The sequence below is a fragment of the Aquila chrysaetos genome, chromosome 3 (genome assembly GCF_900496995.4).
Source record: "Aquila chrysaetos chrysaetos chromosome 3, bAquChr1.4, whole genome shotgun sequence".
Classification (NCBI taxonomy): Eukaryota; Metazoa; Chordata; class Aves; order Accipitriformes; family Accipitridae; genus Aquila; species Aquila chrysaetos.
The window spans coordinates 40,212,784-40,240,469 of NC_044006.1; the positions used below are offsets into that span (position 1 = coordinate 40,212,784).

General features: G+C 42.3%; 2 protein-coding genes across 4 annotated transcripts in view; both read left to right on the forward strand.

Annotated features, from left to right (window-relative positions):
- Positions 1 to 239: 239 nt before the first annotated feature.
- On the forward strand, positions 240 to 16,370 carry FKBP14 (FKBP prolyl isomerase 14). Of its 3 annotated transcripts, none has more exons than XR_005932086.1 (5): positions 240 to 684; positions 2,502 to 2,653; positions 5,385 to 5,512; positions 7,376 to 13,275; positions 14,730 to 16,370. XR_005932086.1 is itself a non-coding variant. In XM_030009568.2 (4 exons), the coding sequence occupies exons 1-4, from the start codon at positions 479 to 481 to the stop codon at positions 7,532 to 7,534; spliced, it is 645 nt and encodes a 214-aa protein (XP_029865428.1). In that variant the 5' UTR covers positions 240 to 478; the 3' UTR covers positions 7,535 to 16,370. The 3 variants fall into 3 exon arrangements, 1 of the variants encoding a protein (XP_029865428.1); XR_005932085.1 differs by having other exon boundaries at positions 7,376 to 12,994; positions 13,107 to 16,370; XM_030009568.2 differs by having other exon boundaries at positions 7,376 to 16,370.
- A 3,118-nt stretch (positions 16,371 to 19,488) lies between these two features.
- SCRN1 (secernin 1) overlaps positions 19,489 to 27,686 on the forward strand; it is a 39,997-nt gene continuing 31,799 nt past the window's right edge. The window contains exon 1 of the mRNA XM_030009786.2: positions 19,489 to 19,609. The gene's annotated coding sequence lies outside the window, so the exon portion shown is untranslated. The remainder of the gene's footprint in view (positions 19,610 to 27,686) is intronic.

Sequence of the window (27,686 nt, forward strand, 5' to 3'; positions counted from 1 at the left end):
TCCGTGAGAGCGCCGCCCAATCGGCGGCCGGCAGGAGCCGGCTCTATTGTGTGAGCGCTCCGCGGGGCTCCCCCTCTCGCTAACGTTCGCTTCCCGGAGCGCCGACGCCCGCCCATCACTCAGCGCCCCTCCCACGGAGCTCTGCTGCCGATTGGGCACGCTGAAGGACGGACATGGGCGTGTCCCAATGGGCGGCTGCTTCTTCTGGGCTCGCTCTGAGGCGAGCCAATCAGAGGTCGCGCCCCCGGGCCTGGACCGTCGGAATTCGGGGTCTGCCAGCTGTGAGGGCCGTTGCCACGTCTGCTGGGCGGGTGAGGGGGGCCGCGCAGCGGGCTGTGCCCTGCCCTGCCCTGCTCTGCTCTGCCCTGGCCGCCGCCGCCGCGGGGAGCCGCGCCGCTAGGCTCGTAGGCGAGGGGTGCGGGATGGTGGCCCGGCGGCGGTGAGGTGGGCGCCGCGGGGCCCTGGCTGTGGGGCGGTGATGGCGGCGGCGGCGGCGCTGCTGCGGGCCGCCCTGCTGGGCGCGGCGCTGGGCTGCGCGGCCGCGGCGCTGATCCCCGCGGCTGACGTGAAGGTGGAGGTGCTGCAGAAGCCGTTCCTCTGTCACAGGAGAACTAAGTGGGGGGACATGATGCTGGTTCACTACGAGGGCTACTTGGAGAGGGACGGCTCCATGTTTCACTCCACGTAAGTAGCTCGCCCCGGGCGGCTCGCCTTCGAGGGGAAATCGATAATATCTCTCTCTATGTATCTTTTTATGTATTTCAGTGTAGGTGATCTCTTCTGGCTGTGCTTTCCTGAATCCGGACCCCTCACAGCGGCCCGTAATCCAGCTGCAACATAGCTCTGTGAGGGGTGTTTTGTTGAGGACGGGCGGTTTTTTTAATTTATTTTTACAATTGCTCCTTCTTCCCAAAACGCCCAGAACTTGCGTTTACCTGTGTGCAAGGAAACAAAAGCAATGCATGCATGGTCATAGCATGCCCTAGATTTTATTTTTTATTGAATTAAAATAGCTTAAATAACGCTGCACAAATGTGTTAGTGGGACCCTTTCCGCCGCCACCTATTTTCAGGTAGTTTGCCTTTATACTTTGACAGTTTAGGGAGTACTGACTCGTAATGCTATTTAAGATGAACGCCAACAGTAAAGCTCCTCTCTTTTCCCTTTGCCAGATCGAGGCTATAAAATAAACCTTATTTAGCTTTTGTTTTCTGGTTAGTCTGTAGAAAGTAGAGCCATGTGGCATTTGTTAAAAGATGGGGATGTTGCGCATCCTCTTCTCCGATTTAAACACGGGTGTGTGATCTCAGCGGTTTAACAAGTCTTCTGCTATGCACGAATTTCTGTCTGGTTTCTAGGGGAGAAGCCTGCCTCTAATTTTTAAAAAAAAAAAAAAAGTTATATATATATCCTTCCACTACTAGCAGCACAATGACATCTTTTCATTACTGAAACGGCATATTCTTCACCTGCCCCCGACCAGACAAATCAACATACCAGAGCCACAGTAATGCAAGTAGGAGGAAGAGCCAGAAATTCGAGGGAGTCCTGCTGAGAGCCTGCAACGACTTGCTAATGTTGTCTTTCCTGTAAAACATCAACGAGGTGTTAATAGTGGGAGACAGCAAAATGCTCAAGTATCTGTAGGCTATGTCTGAAGTCTACTTTTGTGGAACTTATTTTTTTTAAAAGACACTGTCTTGCATGTTTGTACTCTTGCAGATGACTTAAACTAAAATCTCGCTAATTTTCTCTTATAGTTAACCTGCCTCTCTAAAAGGAGCTCTAGTGACACTCTTGAGTTTTTGCTGCTGACTAACTTCTGTAAGTGCTCTGTTTTCTTGTTAAGCACCTTTCCTGCATGACTAGTACATCGAGCTTGTAAAATTCTGTGTCTGTCAGTAGAGTGAAGGTAGTCCTGGTATACCACCTGGTTAAATTGGAAAAGGGGCTTGTCTGCCTATTTTAAACTTGAATGTTTTGCATGCATTTGTTTCTGTTTTTCCAGACTATCTGTTGTGTAGTTGTTTGGGTTTTTTTCCCCAATGGCTTTTTTGGAAGAGACGTGGCTGATTCTTCTAAGCATGTTAAAAGGTATATTGTAATCATGACCAAGCTGGTTTTTGATTTGCAATTTACCAAAAAATATGCATGGCCTTGATCGTAGATTTTTAAGTAGAAATGCCTTTCTAGTCTGTTCAGTTTCAAAGTGGAAATAGATGATCAGGGAAGTGAAGGTGGAGATACAGGTTGCTCAGTGTTGTCATAAACACACCATGTAGCTGTTCTATTTCTTTCTGCTTCTTAAGGAACCTTGTCATGCAAGACATAAGTTTTAAAGATTTCCGAAGTCTAGGCCTTGCATTTAAGAAATGCCAAGGTGCCAAATAGTGGTGTGTTTTTAATTATGTATCTATGCTGTGAGCATATTCCATCTGTTCCATGTGCCTCTTAGGAACTTGCTGTCTAAAGACTAAGTGTTTTATTCCGTTCTTTTCCAGTCACAAGCATAACAATGGTCAACCTATGTGGTTTACACTTGGCATAAGGGAAGCTATCAAAGGCTGGGACAAAGGTTTGAAGGACATGTGTGTGGGAGAGAAGCGGAAGCTAACTATTCCACCAGCCCTTGCTTATGGAAAAGAAGGGAAAGGTAAAACACCTGAAGTCCTTCCCTTACTTTAATTGTTTTTAATCGCTGTATTTTACTGTTATTCTTGGCCTAAGAGGTTAGCAAGCTTTCCAGGCTGATTCCATTAAATAAGAAAAATTTATGGAGGCAGGTGCTCTTTTCTCACAAATTTGTTTTCTGCAGAAATAACCATTAAATGGTTATGTGGTGAATGTAGGAAAAAAACAGGAATTGATGGTAGCTTCTGTACTGTATGTTCTGAGTGTCTTGTCTTTTCTGTTAGTGCTGTGCTCAACAGTGCCCTGCCTTTTTTTTTTTTTTTTTTTCTTCCCCCTCCCTTCTTTTTACAGTCAAGCTGGAAGTGGTTGCTTAGGTAACAGTTGGCTTTTTGGCTGTTGCATCTGTGTTTGTGGCAATACTTCATGAATGTGCATGTGCAAGCCTCATTCTTGCTTGCAGGTTTCTTTTAGAACCTTAAGAAACTCCCTGTACTGCTACCCAACCAGTTTGAAGCTGATAGAGTGAAAAGTCACTGTTTATTTCTTCATGCAGGGACACTTAATTGTTTCCCTCTTTTGGTTATTTTTGATTTGGGAAGTGGTCCCTGTTATCCACAGTAAGATATGCAGGTACATGGGCAGTCATGTTTACACCTACTGCAAATGTGTTGAATGGTGTACAGACAGATGAAAGCATTTTTTGTAGTGTTTTCTCAACCTGTCTACTACTGATGGTGTTTTGGGGGTTTTCCTTTCAAATGTTCCAGATTTCTATTTTAATGGGAGGGCCAGATCTGGAATTTGAAGTTAACTGAGTGACAGCTTGAATGATGCAGGAAGGTTACTTTTCTGCTTTATGGGGTTTGTTTTAGTTAACTTTTTTTGAGCCATTATTACGAATATTTTTGTCATGACAACAGTTATCACAAATGACCTAAAGTAATGCAGGGTTTCAAAGCAGAAAGGATAAATGTCTTGGAACATATAGTCCTTCCTGCTACTGTCCTCTCCCATTAATCAGAGACTGTTCTAGGAGTGATGAGTGTTTGCATGTCTGTATCTTCTGGCAAGTAGGGCTGAACGTAGGCTAAGTAGTACTCTATACATACAGCATACTCCATACCCTCCTTTCTTGAAAGTATCCTTTTAAAGTGTATTTTTCTAGAAGCCTTAGTTTGGGGTTCAAGAGATAGTATTAGAAGAAATCACATTTCTAGTAGAGAACAGGAAACTTGTGGTGGTCAGTTAATTGACTGTATGCAGGGCACAACTGTAAATTTTTCCACAAAAAGATAATTAAATGCTGCAGTGCTCACATAGTCGTCACAGGCCTAATTGCCTTGATTAATATGTGAAGCACTACAGTTGTTCTTCAAAGATTTGCAAGCCTCACCTCTGTGTTTAGTGCAAGAAGGTTGAACAAGTAAACACTAACTGCTGTAAGAAATGACTTGCTTTAGGGAAACTTTGAAGTGTTTGAACATAATGATTTTGCTATTTTCAAATTATGCCCTTGAAGACAGAATTATTCAATTTTCTTCATGCTTTCCTCTGAATGCACGTAATTTCACTAGCCTCCCACCTTGCTTGCTGTCTGACTTGAATGATGAGTCAGAAGCCTTTTTCTGTAACACTCAGAAAAATTACCTGTGTTCCAAACTCTAAGCAGGCCACCGTGCCCTGTATTTCTAGAAGTTTCTGCACATTTATTTATCCCAGAAATCTACAAGCCTGTTTGTTGCTGCAGCTCAGGGTGTATTTAACACCATAGCTCCAAAATAGTAGATGTGGATTAGTTTTTTCCCCCCTATCTTCCCAAGGCACAGGAGTATTTTTCTGGGGTGCTGCCATCCAATATAGAAATATATTTGGTCCTGTTCAGCCTCTCTCTATATAAAGGACCAAAGTGATGTGCTAAAATGTCTTTGACAGTAGCTTCAGCCATCAGCATGAAGGCATATCACATCACTGTAAAAGCCAATGCCTGATAAACTGAAATCCTTGAAGCATGGTGGCATGGGGGTGGTGGTCTCTGGCACTATTAGGAAATTATCAGTCTGTTCACCTGCATCAAAAATAGCATGATGCCAACATGTGTCTTTTGAGCAGGTTTATATAGTTTCTACTGTGTTTTTGGAAATAGCTCAGTGCTTTGTGCAGCAGTCCAGAGGCAGCTATGGGATACTGACAGCATTGCTTCACTTCTGTCGTTCTCTGCAAGAAGAGTTTTTCCAGTGGCAGAATAGCAGGTACAAGGTGTCAGTTGGCAGCGGAGAGGAGTCTGGAGACTGGTGGGGTTATGGTGTATCAGAAGGACTGAACTCTCCCTTCTTGCTACCCTGTCCATCAGTCTTGGCTGTATGTTGCGGTAGCTGCAACCTGGCTGGCTGTACAGTCTCCTTCACCGTTTTCCACTTTTATCTGGCTCTGGCCATGAAAAAAAGATTAAAGAATGTTGTCTGGTAAACCTTTGATGAGGATGGCTGAATGTGAGCTCATACCAACATGTACTAGCCTCCAACAAAACTAGTTGCATCTAAAATTGCATATGTGCTGTAAGGGGTGCTCAGGGTCCAGGCTACAGTCTGAAATAGTTGGTTATCACTGTTACAGATACTTATCCTTGTTAGTTCAAATTGCAGGATGCTTTGAAAGTAGTAGGATTACTGGAACATTGCTCTGATGCATACAGCTTTTGTATGGCACGAAATATGTAGTTTTTAACTTTTCTCCATGTTTACTGTTTTGGGCAGGAAAAATTCCACCTGAGAGCACACTGATTTTCAACATTGACCTTCTAGAAATTAGGAATGGACCAAGGTCTCATGAGTCATTCCAAGAGATGGATCTTAATGATGACTGGAAACTGTCCAAGCAAGAGGTGAGTGAGTTACCCTTCCTGTGAACAAACCTAACGAGGTGGGATAGTGGAAAGGGAAAGATAAGCTTAACTTGATCCTGTTAGGGAAGTATCTAAACACAAGTTACATTTTAGCTACTACTGTGCACAAAGCAACTCTGCAAGCAGAATACACACTATTTAAGAGTGCTTAAGGCAGTTATTTATTGGGCAATGTACAGTATGGGTAACTACGTCTAATGAGTTGTTAGCACAACTACTGAACTAATATGCTCATCACTCATGGTAAGACACCCAAGAAGCCATTGCTGGCCAGGTGGCCGTTAGTCATGTGGGGAAGGGTGAGTCTCTGTTCTTCCCTGGAGATGACTTTCAATGTTGCTGCCTTCAGTTCTCTGCTTTTTTTGCCTGTGGTGTTTTATGCCTTTTTGTGTTGGTATCTTTCCTGCTGAATGCTCTTGAACTACTACTATTCCTGGCTCAACAATTAAGCTCCTGTCTGTGCTTTGCCTTTCTTGTGTGGCTTCAGCTGTCATACTTTCTTACACCTTAACAATAGATTTTTTTTTTTCTTGGTAAAACTAAGCCAAGGATGCACATCTATGTTGCACCACGCTGAGCCTTGGATCCCAGTGGAATTGCTGGACTGGGGGTGCCAAAGCGGCCTCAGTAAGCTGAGGTGTAGGCATGAGACCCATTGTGCCCCATGCTTATGGGAGACTTGGATGAAGTAAAACATCTTAGAAGTAAAACCAGACTTCAGGGCTTTTTGGAGTCAGTTACGGTTTTACTAATAAAATGGTATTAGAAATTATTCTGCTGTAGGGCAGTCCTGTTTCATAGCATTCACTGTCTGAAGGACATGTATTCAGCATTATTCACCTTCTGTTTGTCTCTTATTTTCAGTATTTTGCTTTTCCAATGTGCAAAAGTTATCCATGAGAAGTTAGGATAAACCACTGAGTTCTTTTTGATTTGGGGCTGGTACAGTTTGCTAGACCAAAAAGACTAATCTTTTGTACTGTGCATCAAGCAGACTGTCAGTGTGTCCAATGTCTGTGTATTAGAAATGTAAGCAATCACCCTAACAAATACCACAATGTGGAATGAATAAACCAGACCTGAAACATGGCCCATTTATCTTGCTGTTAACAGTCTGCTGTTACAGTTCTTGTTATACAAGTGGTATCTGTTCACCAGGCGGGTATGTTGGTATTGATATTCTTGTAGAAGGCTCTGCAGTTTAGAACACTTGGGATCTCAATAGTTAAACCTTAAACTCAATAAAAATAATCTGATGTTCAAACCACTGCTCACCATTAGTAACTAGCTTAGTGTAAATAACTGTTCCAGTAGTCTGTTTAAAAGCCACCTTGAGTCTTTGTCCCTCAAAATTTTGAGATGTCTAGAAATAAATCTTTATTAATGTAGTTCCCATTAGAGCAGCAAACTCTGAGATTGTGGACAGATTTCTGTATATATCTGGGGTGGCTGGTTACATCTACTGGTTTGTCAAAGTGCTAGGATGTGAAAAAGCTGTTTGGGTCTCTGACCAGTTGGTAGCTAATAACTTCTGCCTGGCTATTTATACTTTACTGTATAGACATCAGATGACAGGTTTTCCTGGCTCATTTTTCAGTCAGATACCATAAAGGTATGGCAACTGATTTGCTAGTTTTACTGTCGCTTATATGACTAAAGAGTCTTTCATCACTGAACGGGGCTACAGAATCAGTCAGACAAGTATTATTCTGGCAGTAGCATAGGGAGGAAGGTATCTATTGTCTAATACTACCATCCTGGACAGAGTGGCCCTCTCTTAGGCTACAGTAATCAATTCTTTCATAAACCTAAAAACATTAACTCTCACCTTTTGTCTAACAGGTGAAAATTTACTTGAAGAAGGAATTTGAAAAGCATGGAGCAGTGGTAAATGACACCCAGCATGATGCTTTGGTTGAAGATATATTTGATAAAGAGGATGAAGACAGTGATGGGTTTATATCTGCAAGAGAATTTACATACAAGCATGATGAGCTGTAGAAAAGGGTGGCGTAATTTTTTTTGACACAAACGGCAGTGAGTTAGACTGTCTGGTTCTCTTGTTCTCTTAATTCTGTGTTTTGGAGTTGGCACCTGGTGTTGGCAATGAAATGCTCTTTGTTTATATAAAAGAAAATTTCTGTTCATTATGTAAAAATGTTTTAAACAATTATGAAGTATGAAAATGTACCTCCTTTTATGCAGCGAAGACTTGCACATGAGTGTTTTTTAAATTCTATATTAACTTATTTTTCCAGAAGTGAAACAAACTTTCCAGTTATCAAACATTGTGAAAATCATAATCCAGTTCAGTGCCATTCTGTGATTTGTTTGTGTTAAGATCCCTTTCAGTGACTCCTTTGTGTATAACTTCTAGTCTGTGTTTTAATTACTTGACCTTCCTTCTTGTGTGTCACTGCGTAAAAAGCAGTGTGCTGACCTTGCTTTTTTTCCCGCAGATTTTTAAAAGATGTACTAGAAGGCATCAGCATCTCTTTATACAGCTGGGAAACTGATACAAAGCTGAATGAGAATAATGACTATCCTGTGCTGATTTTGCTCTTCTAAAGGGAAGGTATTACCAACCATGCCAATAACTGTCTGCATTTTTCTTTAAATTATGTCAACAAAGTAGGAGTTAAATGTCAGACTTTCACTTTTAATGTCAGCAGCATTCTAGGCAATGCCTGTAATGTGGAAAATAGCAAGTTATGCTGCAGTGCAGAGGTGGTGTCCTTTACGTATACATAATTTGTTTTGAAACTTGGAGTTTGCATTTATGAAGAAAAATCATACCTTTCTCCTCTCAAGTTTTGAGGGACATCTTGAGCAAAATGTTACAAGTCTGAAGTTTTTCCCATTTGCAGAAGGGGAAGAGCATTCTGACAGGAGGATCAGTATGGCCTGAACAACAATATGCATTGGCTTGCCTGCTTTGCAACTGCCTGAGTTGCAGAACTTGTTTTGTCATTGCCCCTTTAGAGTATTTTCACAAGTAGCACACAAGTGATGTAAATTTTAAATAATAAAGTGACTTTTTAGAAAAATAGAGGCATGAGGTAAGTGTTATGGTGCTGTGTCTTTACAGAGGTGGAGACCATGAGGATTTTGACTCCTTTTTGTGTTTGTTTGAACTGTTTCTGGAGCGGAAGAAACATTTTGCAGTTGTCCATGGTTTCTTAAATGAGAGGGCAAGGTATCTCAGGGAAGGAATTAGCCTGTGTTCTGGCACCACTAGCATATGGGTCTCTGAACACAGTATTTTACTTGAAAAATGTTGCTCAAGGCTACGTAGGGACACAAAGGAAATCCAGTTGTACGAAATCAAAATTGCTGCATCGCATGAATCTTAACTATTGCCAAGTGAGACTACATTCAAGGTTGTCGATGCCGTAGATGAGCTAGCTGTTTTCCCTGCCACCTAGTGTTGCGAGTAAGTATTAGAAGACTACTTTATTAAACAGAGTTCAGCTGCATATGGACATTACAGATTGCTGTCAATAGTGACTGTTTTGGGGAAAAAAAGTATGAGTGAAGGTATGCAGTGGTGGGGTTTTTGTTTTGTTTTTTTTCTTCCAGCATCTGGCATTTTGTGGGTGATGGCCTACGTGATACAGAATTGTGGCCACATATTTTGTTTTCAGTAACTTTTAGGTCATTTTCCTCAACGACGCCATCTAGTTCTCTTGAACCCATTTATACTTTTGCTTCCATAATGTTCTATAGCAGTGAGTTTCACAGTAGAACAGTGTAGGAAAATATTTCCCTTTTTGTTTTTAGGTTTCTTGCCTGTCCCAGTTCTTGTATTGTGAGGAAATAATGAATAATCATTACCTATTTAGCTCCTCTTACCAGTCATGATTTTGCATATTGGCATTTTTTTCTCATCGCTTATGAAAATTAAGCTTGCCCAACTTCAGCTCTCCCAAGTTTGCTTGCATGTTCTGTGCTGGGTGTCTTGATTTCCCCTGCAGTCACCAGAGCACTAGGCATCTGGGGGCAACTCATCACATGTATATTGTTCATGTTGTATTGGGATAGATGCCTTATCGAATAGTTTCCTGTCTTTCTCCACTGACTACATGGGGAGCCTAGGCAGTTAGCATAGCTGAGGACGGCTAATGGGATATGAAGTTGACCCTTAAGGCAGTCTTGCCTAGGATGTGGAAACTGGCAGGTACCCAACCAACCAAAGGGAAAATACTGCATGTGCACTGCTGGTAAGAGCAGAACTGAGACTTGCATTGGGGTCTGTCAGGGTTTTAGATGATTGTTTGCAGTGTTTAACATGTTCTCTCCGAACATCTGGCTGGGGAATGAAAGCATGAAATAAAACTTTGCCCAGATTACTGACCAAATATATAAAAAGTTAAGCTTAAATAATGGGGTGCCAATATGTGCCTTCAGTAATGGCCAAATGTTGTTTCCTTTGTATTAAAGAGGAGTTTGGAGTCAGTGAATGCTGTGAAATATACATACGTGTTATCTTCTGCTTGGATTTTTAAAGCATTTCATAAAAATAACTTCCAGTGAACATGTAGTTAATTTGTTAATGCCAGCAGAGTATTAAAGCTGCAGGACCAAGATGCTTTATTTGGTGCTGTGTGTAGGTTTATGCCAGATGAGTGGATGGTTTTTGTTCTTAGTGCTTTTCTTGGTAGCTCTGTTAAATTTCTAAAATTGAACTGAAAAAAAATTTTCAAAAGTGCAGAATCAGCAGCAGATTTGAGAAGCCATTTCAACCTTATTACCGTTTGCTATCGTTAAAGTCCTTCTGTGAAGATGAAGGGATTTCTTAGGTAGAAATAGCACTGCCTGTCTTAACCTCAGTTGCATCTGCTTGTTAATCCACAGGGCATACTGCTGCAGTGCCAGCAGGAGCCAGCTAGCTACCTGCAGGAGAGCAGAGGCAGGCAGCTGCCTGTTCCCCGAGGGGAGAAGGAATATTGGAACTTCAGTGGCACTCGGCAACGTTTTGGCGGGCTTGCATGTGAAGTGCAAGGTGTATTTCCCCTGAAGAAACAAACCCTCGCTGCGTGTCTGTAGAACGCAGGACTTCTTCAAGTGGAGAGGGCTCAAAACAGACCACTTTCCTCCTGCAGGTTATAGCCTTCTTCACACGTTTCTTGTTGTTTTGTGGTTACATAGGAAAATATGTACTGATGGTTTTTAGAACTGCAGCCTGTCATTCACAGCCACTACCTAGCAATTACAGTGGGGGTTGCTGCCTTCTGAAGGTACAGAAGCAGCCTTCAGAGCTCATTTTATTTGAAAATTCTCAATATGCAATGCAATGACACAAGAAGGCTTCTGGCAAAGCTTTAGGAATGGTGCTTATAGTCTGAAATGGTTTTTAAAGGTTTCTTCTTTGAGATCAACTGACAAGGCAAACAGTGTTGAAAATGAAGGAATCACTTTATCAGGTCTTAAGTCTTTGCTTTTCAGTACCGTATGTCTCTGCTGCCAGCAACATCCCCAGTATAGAGGTGTTTTGTGAGTGCTATATGTGACAGTCATAAAATTGCAGTGTTAAGTACATATTGAAGAAACTGCTACCATAGTTTCTTCTTCATGACATTTAGAATTAAAATGATCCATAGCATGTTTCCCAAGTACTTCAGTGTAATAATAGGTGGTAGAGGTCAGCCTTTAAATTACAATTGTCTTTGTCGTATGTGCTCCCCACACCCCATCACTTCTGCTGTTAGATACGAGGTGGTCTATCCCTTGATCCAGAAATCCCAGATTCAGATGGCAGGATGGGGAGAGCTCATTGCTTTGGGACATTACGGGAAAAGGAGCAAAGTGAGGGGAAATGTGGTAAGAGGGAGTGGAAGTACGCAGGGTGATGCAAGAAATGCAAAAAATTGTGTTTCCTAGATCCTTTGGCATCTGCTAACTTGGAAGAAAGAACACTGGCAGCCACTGATGTAGGTACTGCAAATAATAAGGCTGGCTCCTGAGCTGACTTTCATTAGGAATCACTGCTTCGTCCAGTTTCTATATGGATTTTTACTCTTATGACAAAGTTTAAATTTACACTTCCAAGGTCCATTAAAGAATATTCAGAATAAGTATGTTGAGTTTGCTTCTTAAAAATACATTGGCCTCATCATAGAGCTTTTGCAAAAAGACCCACAAAAACCCCAAACCCCACCACCCCAAAACCCTTCATTTGTCTTCAACATTGAATTGTTTTTGGTAACAGGAAATAAGCCAAACAAAAACTGCTTATATTTGTATAATCCTGGATAATTTTAGCCTCTCTTGAAAGTTAATCGTAATGCTTACATTCTGTGCCCTAGTTTTTTCCTGGTATGTAGGAAAAACAACTCTCTGACAAAATAAGGATCTTTCTTTAGCTATCTTGCTTCTGTTTTCATGCTTGTGCTTGATTACGTCGATAGTTTCACACAGGAAATTTAATTGAAAAGCTGAGTAGGAAGCTATATATCTGTATATACAGGGACAAGAACCTTCACTATGAGCTCTCCCAGCCTGGAGGGGATTTAGATGAAGCCTCCTCCTGCATCACATTTCTTCCGTCTAGGAGGTTCTGTTCCAAAACCAGGCTGGTTTAGCTAGGGGTTGCACCAGTTAGGAGCTGTGTGGTATTTCTGTTCTCTTGGGTGATGTAAAAAAAGTAGGAGCTTGGTTTAGCTGAGAAATTTACCATGAAGATAGAGGATAGTTTGCAACATGTCAGGTAAGGAATTTTGTGCAAGGTTTCTGAAGGTCATGTTCCTGATGGAGGGCAGGAGTTTGTCCACAGGGATTGGGTTTTTTTGGTTTTTTGGTTTGGGTTTTTTTTTTTTGGCTTATAACTGCTCTGCATCTCCATTAGGTAAACAATGAACAAACCTACTTTTAAAATACTAGGATCTGACTGCAGAAATCTAGTGGAGCCAACTCTTCAGAGCTCCCCAAATCCCAGCTATGTTTTCCTCTAAAAAATCTGAGGCTGATGCTAACTACCATTAAGAGCTGCTCTTCATATTAGATACAATGCTTCTGATTTCTAGTTTGTGTCATGACCTGCTTAAGGAGATTAAATGACATAGGATAATTGATTCCTCATCTGGGAGTCAAGACTGAAAGCATTAAATCAATCCTGTCCTCTTACATTTATTGCCATTGAAATTTCTTTAAAGCTGTTGCCTCTTCTGTCTCTTTCCCTGAATAGTGAACTAGGTAATACCTATTCCTTTTGCGTGCTTGGTCTGCTGTCTCTCTGGGAGTAAACAGCACAGCTTAGCTCTGGTCTCTCTAATCCACTGTGATATGCCTTTAGAGAATGGGGTTTCATTCCATAAATACAATGCAAAATGTTTTTTGTGACCTTGTGTCCATGTCTGGGTACGGAATCTATAGGGCTATAGCTAATGGACTAACTGCAGCTTCAAGAAAATTGTGACCTGTTGGATTTGACTCTTAGTAACACTGACCACAATACTAAGAGAGGTAAGACTGGCAATGTTCCTTCCTTTTAACAGAAGGTAAGAGTTTCATTTGCATCCAGTATTTCAGCCCTTATGTGCTGTCGTGTCCTTGCTGCTATTGTCACTATTATTAGTTGGATGAAAACCTGGGCTTAATGTGTTCACACGGACATCGCAATGTAGACTTGCACTCTGAAATAATTCAGTGCTCTGCCTTTGCAAAACTGAGTCTGAAGCAAAGCTCCCAGACACGTGGCGCTCACCTTGCAGCTGACAAATGAGCACGAACTGCAATGGGAGCAGGTATGGAGCAGAAACGGCCAATGCTGCTATTCATTTGGTACCAGATCCTGATGTTGCTAACCTGAGCCAAGTCCAGGTCGCCACAGCACCCTTTCTAAACAGCCAGAACCAGCCATTCACACAGTGGTGGGGCTGTGTGAAGGCAGGCTGGTGAGGTGGGCTCTAGGACACCAATTAATGCGGTCTGTCAGACCTCCGCAGGCTCTGAACCTTTACACCTTGCTTCTGGAGCAGGCAACTGCCGGAGGGCAACACCGGCATGTGTCGGTGCCTCTGGACAGAGGAGAGCAGCACCAGCCAGGCTCCTGCTGTCACACCACTGCCTGGGGGTAAAGCAGGCTTGGAGAAAACACCAGGGGCCCTTGCACCAGGGGGAAATAGCAGAGAAAATAGGCAGGGGGATAGCTCTCCGAACCATCTGGTTTTTCTTGGCTGATAACCACAACAAATATAAGGAAGTTTAAAAACTCCTGGGTAATTTATTGTTGAGATTTCTTTATTCAAATATGTACGTAAGGAATAACACGCAACCAGCACGAAACTTACAATACAGTTTGAGGTTTGTTATTTTTCCCATTTCCTGTTAACTACAATTTTCCATTTGTACATGGTGGACAAGGCCATTTATGTAAATGTGGGCTCTTTATGACAGAGATACTCAGTTGTGGACATTTTTAAAAATACATTTTTCCTATCCTTTTGGAAGTACAGGAGCCAAACGGACTTCTTTATTTTATTTTAGTTTGAAGTGTTTCTGTCATCAGAGGTCACTGCAGCTACCTGCCACTTCCATGAATAAGGAAAATGACTTAATCATTGAAGGGGTTTTTTGGAGTCAGGACTCAAAGTTATATTTTAAAAAAAAAACCCAAACCCAAAAAACTGGCCAAGTTTTAAGTCTCCTGAAAAGCAGAATAATGGAAAATGCTGCAGCAAAAACATCTGTAGCCTAGGAAGGACATGCCACTGCTCACAGCCCCCAGTGTATGATGTGTATGGGAGGAGAAAAAAGGTTGCTGACACATGCATAACTTTTTAAGTGTACTCAGCAGACCTGTTGCTGTGGTAACTAATCAGAAGACTGTAACCTCCCCTGAATGAGTACTATTTGCACTGCACCAGATGGCTGATAAATCACGTAGTGGCATTTTCTGTCCCTTGTGTTACTGTCCAATCTTTTGTCTAAGTGCTGTGATTTAATTTGCAGCAATTTACACATAGATTATTCAGACATGACACACTAACATAAAATACAAAGCTGCTTCAGATACGCAGTCATTTTAATGAACTCCTGTATCGCCTATATAACACCAGAACTGGTTTTTGTCTTACATATTGATGTTCAAGCTGTTGCAATTTTATGAATAATGCTAAGCTGAGAAAAACTATGCTTGAATTTTAATATAATAAGGGTAACAATATAGCACATAGTTACTATAGCACATTTCTTGCAGAGGGAAGTGGCATGCCTTTTCTAGTTCATCGGTCTGCTACAAGCATTTCTGTACAGGCAGCATCACAACAATGGAAGCATACATGAAGATTAAAAAGGATCATTGCATAAGAAAGTAATGCTGTTGTCTCTGTATTTTCTGCTTCTTTGTTGTCATTACTGGCTTATCTTCTCAGGATGACTGAGTTCCTTCTTCCACCCGCCTTGACTGTTTATGAGTCTTAAGCTATTGTCAAGTGTTTTAGCCTCATTGTTACAGGTGCTGTTCTAACACACTAAAAAACCTCCAGGCTCACAGAATTTATAAGCCGATAATAATAAACGTGTCTTGTGATACCTTTTAGAGTTATGAAAATAAGTATGCTGTCACAGGTTACTGTAAAGTAAAACAAGGAAAACTACAAAATTTATGAAAACTACGCAAGAGACTGATGCTTTTTTGACAAATCATTACTCCAGAAGAAGGCAACCTTTCTAAAAGGGCAATGGAGCAGCTTAGTTGTGTGGTTCAGCGCTGATAGGTTTCTAGGCACCGAGGGTAACTGCAGTATGCCCAGAGTCCTTGCAGCACAGTCTTCTGTCCCTGTGACACGGACTAAGCAGTTGTGTTCTGTTCTGTCCTGTCACTTGTGCAATGGAGAAATTAGTCACCTTCTGTGGCACATGAGTAAGAGCTCGGCATCTGAGCCTGCCATTGTGCCTACAATGACATCTTATGTACAGCTGCAACCATTTCCATAGATTAATCTTCAATGGTATAATTGGATAAAGGGTCTGCAGCCAGGATTTCTCTAACTTTTTCATTTTGAACATTCACTGAGCCCAGCAGGTAACACCTTTACTTCACCTCAAAATATTGTACCTGCCACCCTCGTTCTTTGTTATGGGCAGAGCCACCTTTAGTGTGGGAGAAGTACTCCCAACTCTGCTCCAGTCTCCTCACTATAGAAAAAACCCAAAACACCCAAGTACCACTGATACTTTTTGCTCTTCAGATTTGTTCTACGACATCAGTTGAATTTACTGGCCTACGGTGTAACTATTATCTTAGGGTCTCACAGGGTTTTTCAATGTTACTAATTCTTCTGTAAGAAGTTTTTTTGTTCCTATAACTCAAGAGGAATCATCTATGTTTAGTGGGATGCCTTTATGGGTACAGGCTTAGAATTCTGACTTAGCAGTGACCAGGTACATTTGTTCCATACAACCCGAGTTCATCTGATTTTTAGATACTCCAAATCAGTGCTCCACCAGAGAGAACAAGAATAAGATGGTGGCTTGAAATAACAAAAATGAATACCAACAAAAGGGCTTTCTTGGCTGCACTACCCTCTCACCACATCTAGCACAGTACATTTTTTTAGTATAATTTCAACACTTAGATGGACTTTTTTGCTGTCTGCATTAAGCCAACTTCTCTCCTTCTAAACACTGTTTGCTGAGAAAATTAGTTCTATCGGTTGTATGCCTGCATGGCTGCTGTCTTGAACTTGCAGAGGAAAGTATTTTGGAAATGATGAATCAAAGATTAGTGCTGCAGTGTCCTGAGGATTTTTGGGTACTAGTTCTGCTGAATACAGTTTGATCTCCAACTAAGGAGGTGTTTAAAGAAGAACAAAAATAAACTGTAACTTAAACTCTATGTTGCTGTGCTTGCCTTTTGGTCTCTTTCACAGATAAAACAAGGAACAAAGGTTCTTTGAAATTCTCTTTTCTAAATGATGTGTCCTTCCCGTTCTCCTTCTTTGATGTTTCATCCTGTTGGAAACTCATCTTTTCCAGGAGAAAAAAAAACATTTTTAAAATATCCAAAAATTCTGTTGTTATGTTATTAAAGACAAAGAGCAAATAATCAATAGATAAGCATTGTGACTTTGTCCTAATTATTATAATTTTGTATTTGCTGTTTATGCAGCAATCTCCATGCAAAAATTTCAAAGATGCAGCTGTGAGTAAATGCACTCCCCATTTCATGTATGAGGTAACTTAATTGCCATGAGGTTACAAGAATTATCCAAAGCCGAGCAGCAAGCTTATGGCAGAACGACATATACCCTGGGCTCTCTTGATTCCCAGGACCATGCTCTAACCGCTCATCCTTGCTGTTTTATGCAGTTCATGACAGCTTACACAGAAGGGAAGCATCAAAGATTTCTGTGTCGCTGGTATGTAATCATTCTGTAGACAGTCTAATAATTCTTAGGTAGATTATACTCAGCTATAATCATCTCCAGTGTAATTAGAGAATAGACTTAGTCATCTAAGTGAGCACAATATGGGTAATGTAAGTGGTGTGTTATAGGATATAATTTAAAACCCCTTTTAAATTGCACCTGCTCTTTTCATCGGCTATCTTTCTGATTCTAAGAAGCAAGCTGCCTGTGACGCAGTTCATCCTTGATGTAACTCCAGAGCAAGGAATTTGGGTTGTTATGTTCAACTGAAGTTGTTACAATTAAATTGGTATAAACTCCTCAGCTTTTCAGTGATTCAAATCACCTTTCAGTTAGATATTTTAAGCAGGAGATATACAACCTTTTTTCTATTGCAAAACATATTGAACTGTAATTCTGATGACAGCAAACTGATAGCAGAAGAAAACAAAGGTCTGGCTTAAAATAAATAATGGAAGATCTTAGAGTATGAAGGGCTCCGTGTTGCTAATGATCAGCCCTGCTTTTTAATGAAAAGCATTGAGCCTAAGTAATGACTTCTGAATTAGTTCCTATTCAGGTTACTGATATACCCCCAAAAGGTGCAGATGCCACAATATTTCACATTCACTGAGATTTAGACTGGGAACAGCAAATTACTTTCTCTTTCGGTTATATAATGAAGTTGCAACTTCTGGTCTGCAATTAAGTTTGACAGCAACAGTGTCCAAAGCTTATCCATAATTTCTGAACACATGCAGACCCATGGATCCTTCTGCTGCTTGTGCTGATGAGAGGAAATTCTTTTTGTCGCATATGGTTCCAGGATTTTTCCTTCTAAATTTTCTTTTCATGTAGGGACCCATATGCAGATTCTGTCTGGCACTTTGTTTTTCTTTTGCCAGATTACTAAACTAGATCTACTGACCTAATAAGCAGTGTGATATTTAAGTGTCTTGATTCCTACATTGTAGGAGTGGATGACGTGTAGTACTAACTGAAATGCGGACTATCAGTCCTGTGCTTTTTGTAGCAACTGATTCTGCAGACATGTTAGGTTGGCTTGGCCCATGTTAATAAGTTAGGTTCCTGAAAAGAAATAGGAAGAAAAGCAAATATCTGGAGGAACCCAACTCTGACCACCAACTTGTACAGCACTATGGAGGACATGCAGACGGGGTAGTTTCAGGTAATTAGTTCTGCTGGCAAAAAGCATTAAAACCTGTGAAATAGCAATAGCTGAGAATAAACCTTGTGGACTTAGGCACAAAGCTTTTTTATAGGTTTCTATATTTTCTGTGCCTTCCCTAGGTTCCACACTGCTGCACCAACCTAACATAATTGCTTCTTCCTGCTCTTATGCTGAAACACTCTAGCTTTTAATGCTCTTTGTTCTGTCTACTGGCTCATCCTTGCCTTTCTGACCTCCTCCCCAGCTTCATTTCAACCTTCCCGTCTTCCCATCAAACATACTTGGCAGTCTGCTCCACACTAAGAGTCTGGTCTGAGGCAGGTGCTGGTGGAGCGTCCAGCAAGGTTCCTCTCCTTGAAGACAGAGATAGAAACGTAAAGGTGCTGCCTCACACCAGCAAACCATGTTTGTTTCCCTAAACCGCAGCAGTTTAACTGGGTAGCCAGGGACCTGTGTGATTACACCTAGCAGTGAAACTGTTTTCACCTCTGTGTGGAGGCACAGGTTGTGTGCTGAGGATGGAGCACATGGGAAAGCCCCATTTGGGCAGGTTTGGCAAACAGAGCAGGCCACCCGCTCCACGTGGTGCGGACCAGGCATGCTGTGCTCTACACGGGTGCTCTACACGGGGCCTCAGAGGGACGGTCAGTGCCCTCCTGCTCCGGGCCTGCTGGTGCTGCTGCTGGTGCACCCAAAGGGCTGAGAGGTCCCCAAGGGTTCAGCCGTTGGAGGGGCAGGAGCCCGCCGTGACGCTTCACACGCAGCCGGCAGCGAAGTCCCCAGTCGTGAGGTCATCCCCTCAGCTTTGTGCAGTTTGGCGGACCCCTTATCCGGCGGTGTGACTGGTTAATGAGGTAGCAACCACATTTTGGATTACCCGCTTTACTTTCTAGACTCAGCCCGTGCGTGAGACAGAGGAACACAAGTTACCCATCCAATTACATGACTAAAACTGAATAAATGAGCCCCTTCTCTTCCAACCCCCAACATGAAGGGATGTGGAAGGTGGCTGCTGCCTCTTGGCGCTTTTCACGTCCTCCCGCTTTGGCGGCCCACGCCTCGGCGCGGCGTTTGAGGGTGCACCCACCCACGCGAGGGACCGGCGGCCACCGTCCCGCGCCCTGAGGGGCCGCCGGGAGCCAGGACCGGCGCTCTCTCTCACGGGGGGCGTCGGGGAGACCCCGGGCAAGGGCAGGAAGCGCTCTGAGGGAAGGCTCGGTGCCAACAGGGCAGCCGGCCAGCTCCGCGGTGAAACGCCCAACGGGCGGTCACCGAGGCCCGCGGTGGCCGTGGGGCAACCCCCGCGCAGGCGACGCCGGCGGGGGGCGCGGTGGGCCGGGCGAGCGGCGCTGACCCACGCGGGGCCGGGCCGCAGCACCGGCCGGGACTCGCCGCGCGGAGCGGTTCGGCGGCGGCTGCGCGCGCAGGGGGGAGGGGGCCGCGCGCCGCGCCTTCTCCCACCGGCAGGGGCCGCCGCTGCCGCCGCCAGGCTGAGGGGAGCGGAGCGGTGCGGAGCGGAGCGTGAGGCGCGCTGAGGTACGGTAACGGTGCCGGTAGCGCTGCGGGGCAGGGCGGCGTCTCCCCGTCCCCTTCCCCTCCCTCCTCTGAGCGGCGGGACCGGGCCGGTGCCTTACTGCTCGGCGAGGAGGGAGGGTGCGGGGTCTGCGGGCAGCGACCTGTCCGGCGGGGCTCGCCCCGTCAGCGCCGGGCGGTGGTGAGGGAGGGAGGGGGCCGGCGGGGAAGGATGGCGCAGAGCCGGTGCGGGCGCCGTCCCCCGGCGGCGATGTCCTTCGGGCCGCCGCGCACCTGCTCCCGCGGCGGCGGGAGGCACCGCGCCGCCCTGGGCGGGGGCTGCGGGCACCGCGTAACATGGCTGCCCCGCAGGCCTCCCCCGGCCCGCGGGGGCGGTGGCCCCGGCGGGGGCTGGGCCCCGGTGGTGCGGGTGGTGGGTCCGGGGCGGGAGGAGGACTTCGTGTCTGGGGCAGGCATCGGCAAACGCCGTCCCCAGCTGTCCCTTGCCTTCCAGCTTGAAGCAAGGCTCTCTGGTCTCTGTCTTCCCTGGCTGCCCTCTCTACTAGCTGCTGCTTTGCCTTCTGCTCTTTAAGGATCCGGCGTGGGTTGCGTGTCGTCCCCCCGCCTTTTTTTTTTTCTTTTTTTTCTTTTTTTTTTTTTGAAGGTGCCTTTTCATATAGTCACCTTGAAATTTAGATGCCTTCATGTGCATTTCTAAGCATACTGTTAATGCTCAGGTAGGTATGCAAAGGTCTCATTCACTTGAGCAGGCTGATGAGCAGACATACCTTCCTGCAAGAGTCTACAAAACTGAGATCTCTGTGCTGCTATAATAATACTAGAGGCTATGATTAACCTGCCTTAAAAAGACATTTTCTCCAGTACTGATAATTAGGGGGGTGGGGGGGATCATATTAAATCAGCATCTCAAGCAGAAGACAGCTTTGTTAGGGCCCTGGTCCTACCAGTGCACATATGTATAAATCTATCCCTTTGAAAACAAAAGCCATCCATACCTGTAAGATATGAAACTTTAATAATCCCAGAGAAGTGGTTGTGCTGTAGTACACTTGGCAAATTCTGTGATGCAAACTGTGTATGCTAATTTCCTCATTAATTTAGAAGATAATAAAAACATGAACCTGTGGGAAGTGGAGTGACTGACTCATTTGGTTATAGACTATTACCATTTCAACTATTGGTTCAAAAACTGTTTTAGAAGTGGGGCATTAAAGCACCACTAAGCATGCTGGCTTGTTCATAACATGTATCCCAAACCTTCCAGCCAGACAAAAAGAAATCTCAAAACAAATCCTCAATCATATGTATTTAGGAAGTTGATCTCTGTGAACACAGGATTTCTGCTGATTTGAGATAAATCCAAGACTGAAGTTAACAAACCATTCATAGTGCTGTGAACTGTTCTAAGCGGTTTAGATCCCAGAGCTTACACACAGAGTCTAAAAAGACAGGTGTTATATTGAGGCAAATGTGGTGGATGGAAATCCTTTCTTGATATGAGTAGGTTTTGTCCTCACCAGAAAAGTATTTCTGATGCTTAGAGTTTGAGATTTTTATGGTAACTTCTTTTTTTGGAAGGCATTTGTAACTTTTTTCCCTGGTAAAGTAGGGCATGGCTTAAGCTCCATCTGTTTACTCTTGCTCAGTTTGGTATTTTTGGTAAAGGGTACTCAGTTTGGCTCTCCACCCTCCCCTTCAAAAGTCATCAACCATGGATGCTTTACACAGTTTGCATGTGGAAAAGTGTGCTAGTTTATGCTAGAAGCTTCTAGTAAGAATTTCTTTCTTTATTATGGACTTGAAGAGTTGTGAAGCTGGACATTGTCCCTGTAGTGTATTGGCCTTCTCTTTCTGTAAATTCAGCAGATTGAGAAATTGCACAGAATTGCTATCTATACCAGCCTCTCTGTAGGGTACCCAAATGGCTGGTTTCTGTGTTGCATTACATCCTAACATTTGCAAACTCTGTTGCTAGCTTTGCAACACTTGCTGTTGTTTTAGGTTATATTTTAAACTAAACTGAGACTTCCAACAAGATACTTCTATGCTTTTTAATTTACCCCTTGTTAACATAACAATGTTGCTAATTTGAAATGACTACCAGTCAGTGTGCATTAGCCAGTTGTGTGTGGAGGTGGACAGTCTCGCCTGTGCAGTGATGAAGACCTAACTGAACCGCAGAACTGGGTTATGCTGGCCCTTTACAAAGAGGGAAAGCTACATGGCTAAGTATTATGCAGCAGTTACCAGCTTCTCATTATGAAGTTGTGTGTTGTACAAAGATGCTTTAGACACCAGCAGCTCCTAACAAGGGTCTCTGCCCTAGTGACAGAAGCAGGAAAACAGGTGCTTCTCTACGAAATGGAGAGTGTTACAAATATGACCTTAGACTGCAGGCTGGAACAGCAGCTACAAAAGGAATAGAGTTCTGTGACTGCTTGGAGACTTAATTAAGTGCATTGACATCCACTCAGTGAAAAGTCTGTATAAATAATGAATTTTCCCTGTATGCATAGCCTGTGATGGAAATGAGTCTGAAATCTGTTGTCTTCTGGATGAGTGACCCTGATTTGTTTTTAAATAGAACTGCATTTTCATTAACATAATTCAGATTACTTGAGGCAAAAAATAAGATCCTATCTTCTTTTGAAAGATGCCTACTTTGAAAGGTTGGGCGAGCGTGCATTAGACAATTAAAATGGAACTGGTTGGTCAAGGGACTGTAAACTTTTGTAACAGCTGAAATCCTACCATTTGTAAGGACTTTAAATGCTGAAGAGTTTTACCATGCTCATTTGATGGCCAGTGTCTAATTTGTTAGACAGTCTTAAGCAATCTGGCAGCTGTTGCCAAGAATATTCCAAATTTTCCCACATACAGCAAGAGAAATATTTTCAATTCCTTCCAGGCCTATTATGCATTTGCTCAGTTAAATGACTGAAGGGGGCGTACTACTTAGGAAAGCTTTGAAGTGCAACTTGATTTTATGCCTCTGTAGGGAATTGCTACTTCTTGTAATTCAAAAATAAAAGTAAACTTACTGGAGAAAATGTCCATCCTAAATCTCTGACTAGAAGTTTGAGATGTTGCTCATTTTGAGGAAATTCTTGAGAAATTTTCAGCATGTAGTTAATCTAAAAAAAAAAAAAAGAAGAGAGAGAAAAGTTGAGCATGGCTTGCTAAGTTTCAGCTGCTGGTAATTCCCTTTAGAGATCTTCTCAGACACAGCTTAGAGGGACAATCAAAGTTGAGCATGGCACCTACAAGTGGTAAATTGGTATCATCATCCATTGGTGGTAAGGAAAGAGTCAAACAGTTTGACTAAGGTCTAAATAATGAAATGTCCAAACCAGAGGGACACAGAGATCTGGCATGGTTTTGTGCTTTATGTTTAGGAACAGTCTCTGCTTTCTAATTTCTTAATAAATGCAACCTTCCTCTCTCCTGATAAGTCATGCATTAAAACTGTCCAAATTGTCAATTAAAAAAATAACCTTTCAGTGTTTCCTAAGATAAGAACAATATTATTATTGTGCCTTTCAGTTTGCTGTCTTTGTTCTGTGCCTGCAGCTGAATGAATTTTGCTTTTCATTTCTGTTTTTGGAAACATTGCTTTTCTGCAGGATGCAGAGATCACATGTCTCTGTGCGTAAGACACTAGGCTTGATTTGTAAATGGAAATACAAGCTTGTCTCAGGCTCAGGAAACATCTTAATTTGAAAGTTAAAATGGACGTTCAAAACCAACAACTAAACGCTGAACAAAGTTTTCACAGTTGTAACTGACCTTTCTCCTGCCACGCTGTTAAAAATATGGAAGAGTTGAGAATAAATAATGTGTGGGCTCTCTGATATATTCTTCCCTTCCTAATGAGACAGCCTTGATCCAAATCTGAGGACCCTTGTTCAGATGCTGCCTCTCAGTTTTTCATTGTAAATGTTTCTTGCAGGTTAGGTCACTTACCCTTTCTGGTATCCATGAAAACAAATTTATTGAAATCTTTAAACATTACTGAAATAGTTCAGAAGTATTAGCACAGCTGGGGTTTTGTTTTATAAAACCCCAAAATATAGTGAGGAAAAGTCATCCTTTAATACACAGAAAAAAGTTGTATGCGTTTGTAAAAGGTGTAATGTGCTCTCTGGACTTTAAAAGCAGCTCAAATCTCTTTTGCAATATAAACGTTAAAGAAAATGCTGTCATCACCAGAATGCACTCAGAACTTAAAAGCAAGATGTTTAGCAGCCTCTGTATTTCTGGTATCTAAAGCACCTGTTCCAGACCAGCATTAATTTGAAGAAACTAGAAGTGAGGGTGGAAAAATTAGGCTATATGATCAGTAAAACTGGTGTTCTGACAAAACTGCTGTGGAGGTCTGAGATGCAGCCCCAGTGTTAACCCTCTTATCCTTGTTTTTGTGGACACCCGCACTGTCTAGAAAACATGATGTTGATTATCAGCAGCATTAACAATGGGTTATCTAGTACAGTCACAGGTGTGCTTGAAAAACTGGAGGTTAGGAGAAGTTTAGACTTCACCCTGTACAACACTTTGATTATGTCTGTGCTTCAGAAAGCTCAACAGTTATGCCAACAAAACTCTTGAAGACAAACTTAGAAAATCTTTGAAAGATGACTTTGTGTGATGTATATATGCAACCTCACTAAGCTGAATGAAAGCAAAGTGTATTGTTCGTGGTTCCATCCATGCTGGAAGACTTGCCTAGCGTAGCTGTGCTGAGTAATGAATGCAGCAATTATGCTCCTAGGTGAAGGTTTGGCTTGATCAAGCCAAGTTTTTGCCAGCTTGTGAGTCAAATCATATCAATACAAGGCAAATTTTACAGTGAAATTCTACTCATAGTAACATGAAGTGAATGCTTTTCTATTGTCAGTGCTGGCTGCTTGGTCTCACTGAACTTTTCTTAATATCTACTTGAGCATTGTTTTGATTTCTTGTGCAGAGGAGCTGTAATGGCAGTAGTTGACTTCTCATGTAATATCTTTTACTGGTCTGGTATTGCTCTACATGACGGTGACTGGGTATTAGTAAATTTCTAGGCAAGAGTCTATATTGGTGTAGAAAACAAAACTTTTGCATAGTGTATTAAGGGCAGAACTGTGTACCTGTGCATCACTTAACATGTCCTAAATGGTGCCTTGTCAGGAAAGGAGTAGATCTACATGTAGGAATAGCTACTTCAGAATTTTTTTCATTTGGTGTAAATCTTAATTTACATTAACAATAAATCTTAATTAACATTTCAGAAGCCCCAGCTAACCTAACTTGTATTAAAACCAAAGGGTTTTTATATGTGACTTTAGGGGCATCTTTAGCTTTTCTTGAGATAAAGTTGCAGGGCATTAAGTTAGCAGCCCTTAAAAAAGTGTGAAGACCAAATATTGGCTCATCTCAATAAGCATGAGTTAAATTTCAAGTTAAATTTCTTTACCTTGCTTTCTCACACTAATTCTTTTTATTGCCCACTGCTTCTTAGTGAGTGCTGCACTTTCATTATAAGCCTATTGTTTTGTTTTCCAATTGAAATAAAAGACAGAGAAAAGACCTTGCTGTTGGCAAAAGCAGTTTCACTGTTTTAGAAATAAGCTTTGGAATCACTTGAACAATAAGTTATTAGAAGAGCTTCAAAACCTAATAGTTCATACTATTGAATTTTTATTTTTAGTTTGTTTTTTTTTTTTTTTAATAAGACATGCAACTATGAAAGCTACTGTTGGCAAGCTAGTTTTCACATAATTTGTAACTTTGTAAAACTAGTAATTACTTCATGCTTAATGCCTTCAGGGTATTTTGGCAAACAAGGAAAATTATTTGGCTTGAAAAGAGTTGGTATCTATTTGATATGAGAGGATAAAGTTATTTTTCTGAGAAGTAATTCTATTGTAGCAGTCAAATTCTTGAACTTTATAAGAGATTATTTCAGTACCAAATTGCAGCTTTCAGAGAAGCAATACACAGTGTTTGTTATTCTGGGAGAAAAAAAAAAAACAAACACCCCCCAAAAAAACCAAAACCAAAAAGTCTTGAGCAAGTTAGTATGAAAATCTTCCTTTCTCCAATTTGGACTCTGATTTGCTAAGCTCAGAGTGCTTTGTTGTGGATACATAGCTATTTCAATTTTCCTGGGCTGGGGGGAAGGCTCCAAAACACACTGAATAATTTATGCCCTTCCCTATTCTCCTAGGAGCGTGGTTTCAGTCTCTGACAGTCATGTGTTTGTGAGGGGAGGATGGGATACTGCAATCTGTCCTCCTTGTCCGTTGCTATAACAGCATTATTTGTCTGTTCCTTTTTTTATAATTGAAAAATGACATCTAAATAAAGCTTTCATTAGATTATGTCGCAACCTTTATGTACAGACTTAAAGAATAACAATTTTATTCCTTGTTGGCCACTCTAGAAGTCCAATTGTTGACAAATTTTGACACTAATAGTGCAAGTTGTTCCACTTAGAATTTTTGACCCCTCTTAATACATGTTAGCATTTGTAAGATCCTCATACTGTGAAATGGAAAATACTCTAGAGTGAAATGTTCCCATTCTTGCTATTTTCAACTTGAAGATTAGTATTTTGTCTATGAAGATTTATGGGTGTCCTGGTTTCAGCTGGGATAGAGTTAACTGTCTTCCTAGTAGCTGGTACAGTGCTATGTTTTGAGATCAGTATGCGAAGAATGTTGATAGCACTGATGTTTTCAGTTCTTGCTAAGTAGTGTTTAGACTAATGTCAAGGATTTTTCAGCTTCTCATGCCCAGCCAGCGAGAAAGCTGGACACAGCTGGACACAGCCAGGGCAGCTGACCCGAAGTGGCCAAAGGGGTATTCCATACCATACCATGTGACGTCACATCTAGTATAGGAACTGGGAAGTGGGGGCGGGGAATCGCCACTCGGGGACTAGCTGGGTGCCGGTTGGCGGGTGGTGAGCAATTGCACTGCGCATCATTTGTACATTCCAGTCCTTTCATTATTGCTGTTGTCATTTTATTAGTGTTATTATCATTATTAGTTTCTTCTTTTCTGTTCTATTAAACCGTTCTTATCTCAACCCACGGGTTTTGCTGCTTTTCCCGATTTTCTCCCCCATCCCACTGGGTGGGGGGGGAGTGAGTGAGCAGCTGCGTGGTGTTTAGTTGCTGGCTGGGGTTAAACCACGACAATGGGTTAGTTTTCTTGAGGTGGTGCTAGGCAATAGCACTTCCATGTTCACCCTATTTCAGGAGTATAGTGATGTTCAGATATGTTTATAAAGCCCTGATAATTGTTGTACCTGTTGTCTGGCTCCAAACATCACAATGTGAAACATTGCCCAGTGGATGTTACTCCTTTCTTTCTCCATCAAGAGTACTTATGAGCTCATCTGTTTTACCATTGACAGTAATGGTGATTTGTTCATAGAATTAATTTGGCTTGGCAGTCTGTGAATGAGATTTATTACAATGAGAGAAGATCTTAGTAAGGGAACTTGTTAAACAAAACTTCTTCATAGTGAACACAAACTAAGCTAAGTCAATAGTGACCAGGTGACTCTGGGAAAAAATACGACCACGTGCAATATTGCATCCCTGCTGTAGTATATTTTTGTCAAATAAAAAGATAGCAACTGGAGTGTATTACCTTGTGGCTGTCGCTCAGAAGTGGTTTTCCAACCTTTGTGCCCGCTGTGATTCTAGGTCAATCAAGTGTGATGCCTGTTAACTACCTGAAACTGCAGCAGTTATTATGTAGTGGCATAGCATAATGTACAGCTCTTTGTCTATTTCTAGTGCTTTCATATGCAGAATGGTTTTGGATACAGCCTATAATAGACTGTATGCTCCCTGTTTCTCTCAACTTGCAGTGGTCCATCCATGAGTGTAAGGGTCTGCAATCAAATCTAGGGCCTGTTGATATAAAGCATAGGGTTACCTCTGTCTACACCGAAATGTAGCTCTGAGGTATGCTCTGTTGAGAGAATCAGGCCTGTATGCTAACATGCTCTGTGGTAAAGAATTGTGTGAATGGGCAACAAGGTGTTCTTTGAGATTTGTTTGCAGCAATTCCCAGTGTTTCTAAGGTT

Excerpts from the sequence above, each read along its gene's own strand:
- FKBP14 (XM_030009568.2), top strand. The coding sequence starts at position 479 with ATGGCGGCGGCGGCGGCGCTGCTGCGGGCCGCCCTGCTGGGCGCGGCG. Across the intron at positions 2,654-5,384 it reads TTATGGAAAAGAAGGGAAAG|GAAAAATTCCACCTGAGAGC; the intron begins GTAAAACACCTG and ends TGTTTTGGGCAG. Across the intron at positions 5,513-7,375 it reads GGAAACTGTCCAAGCAAGAG|GTGAAAATTTACTTGAAGAA; the intron begins GTGAGTGAGTTA and ends TTTGTCTAACAG.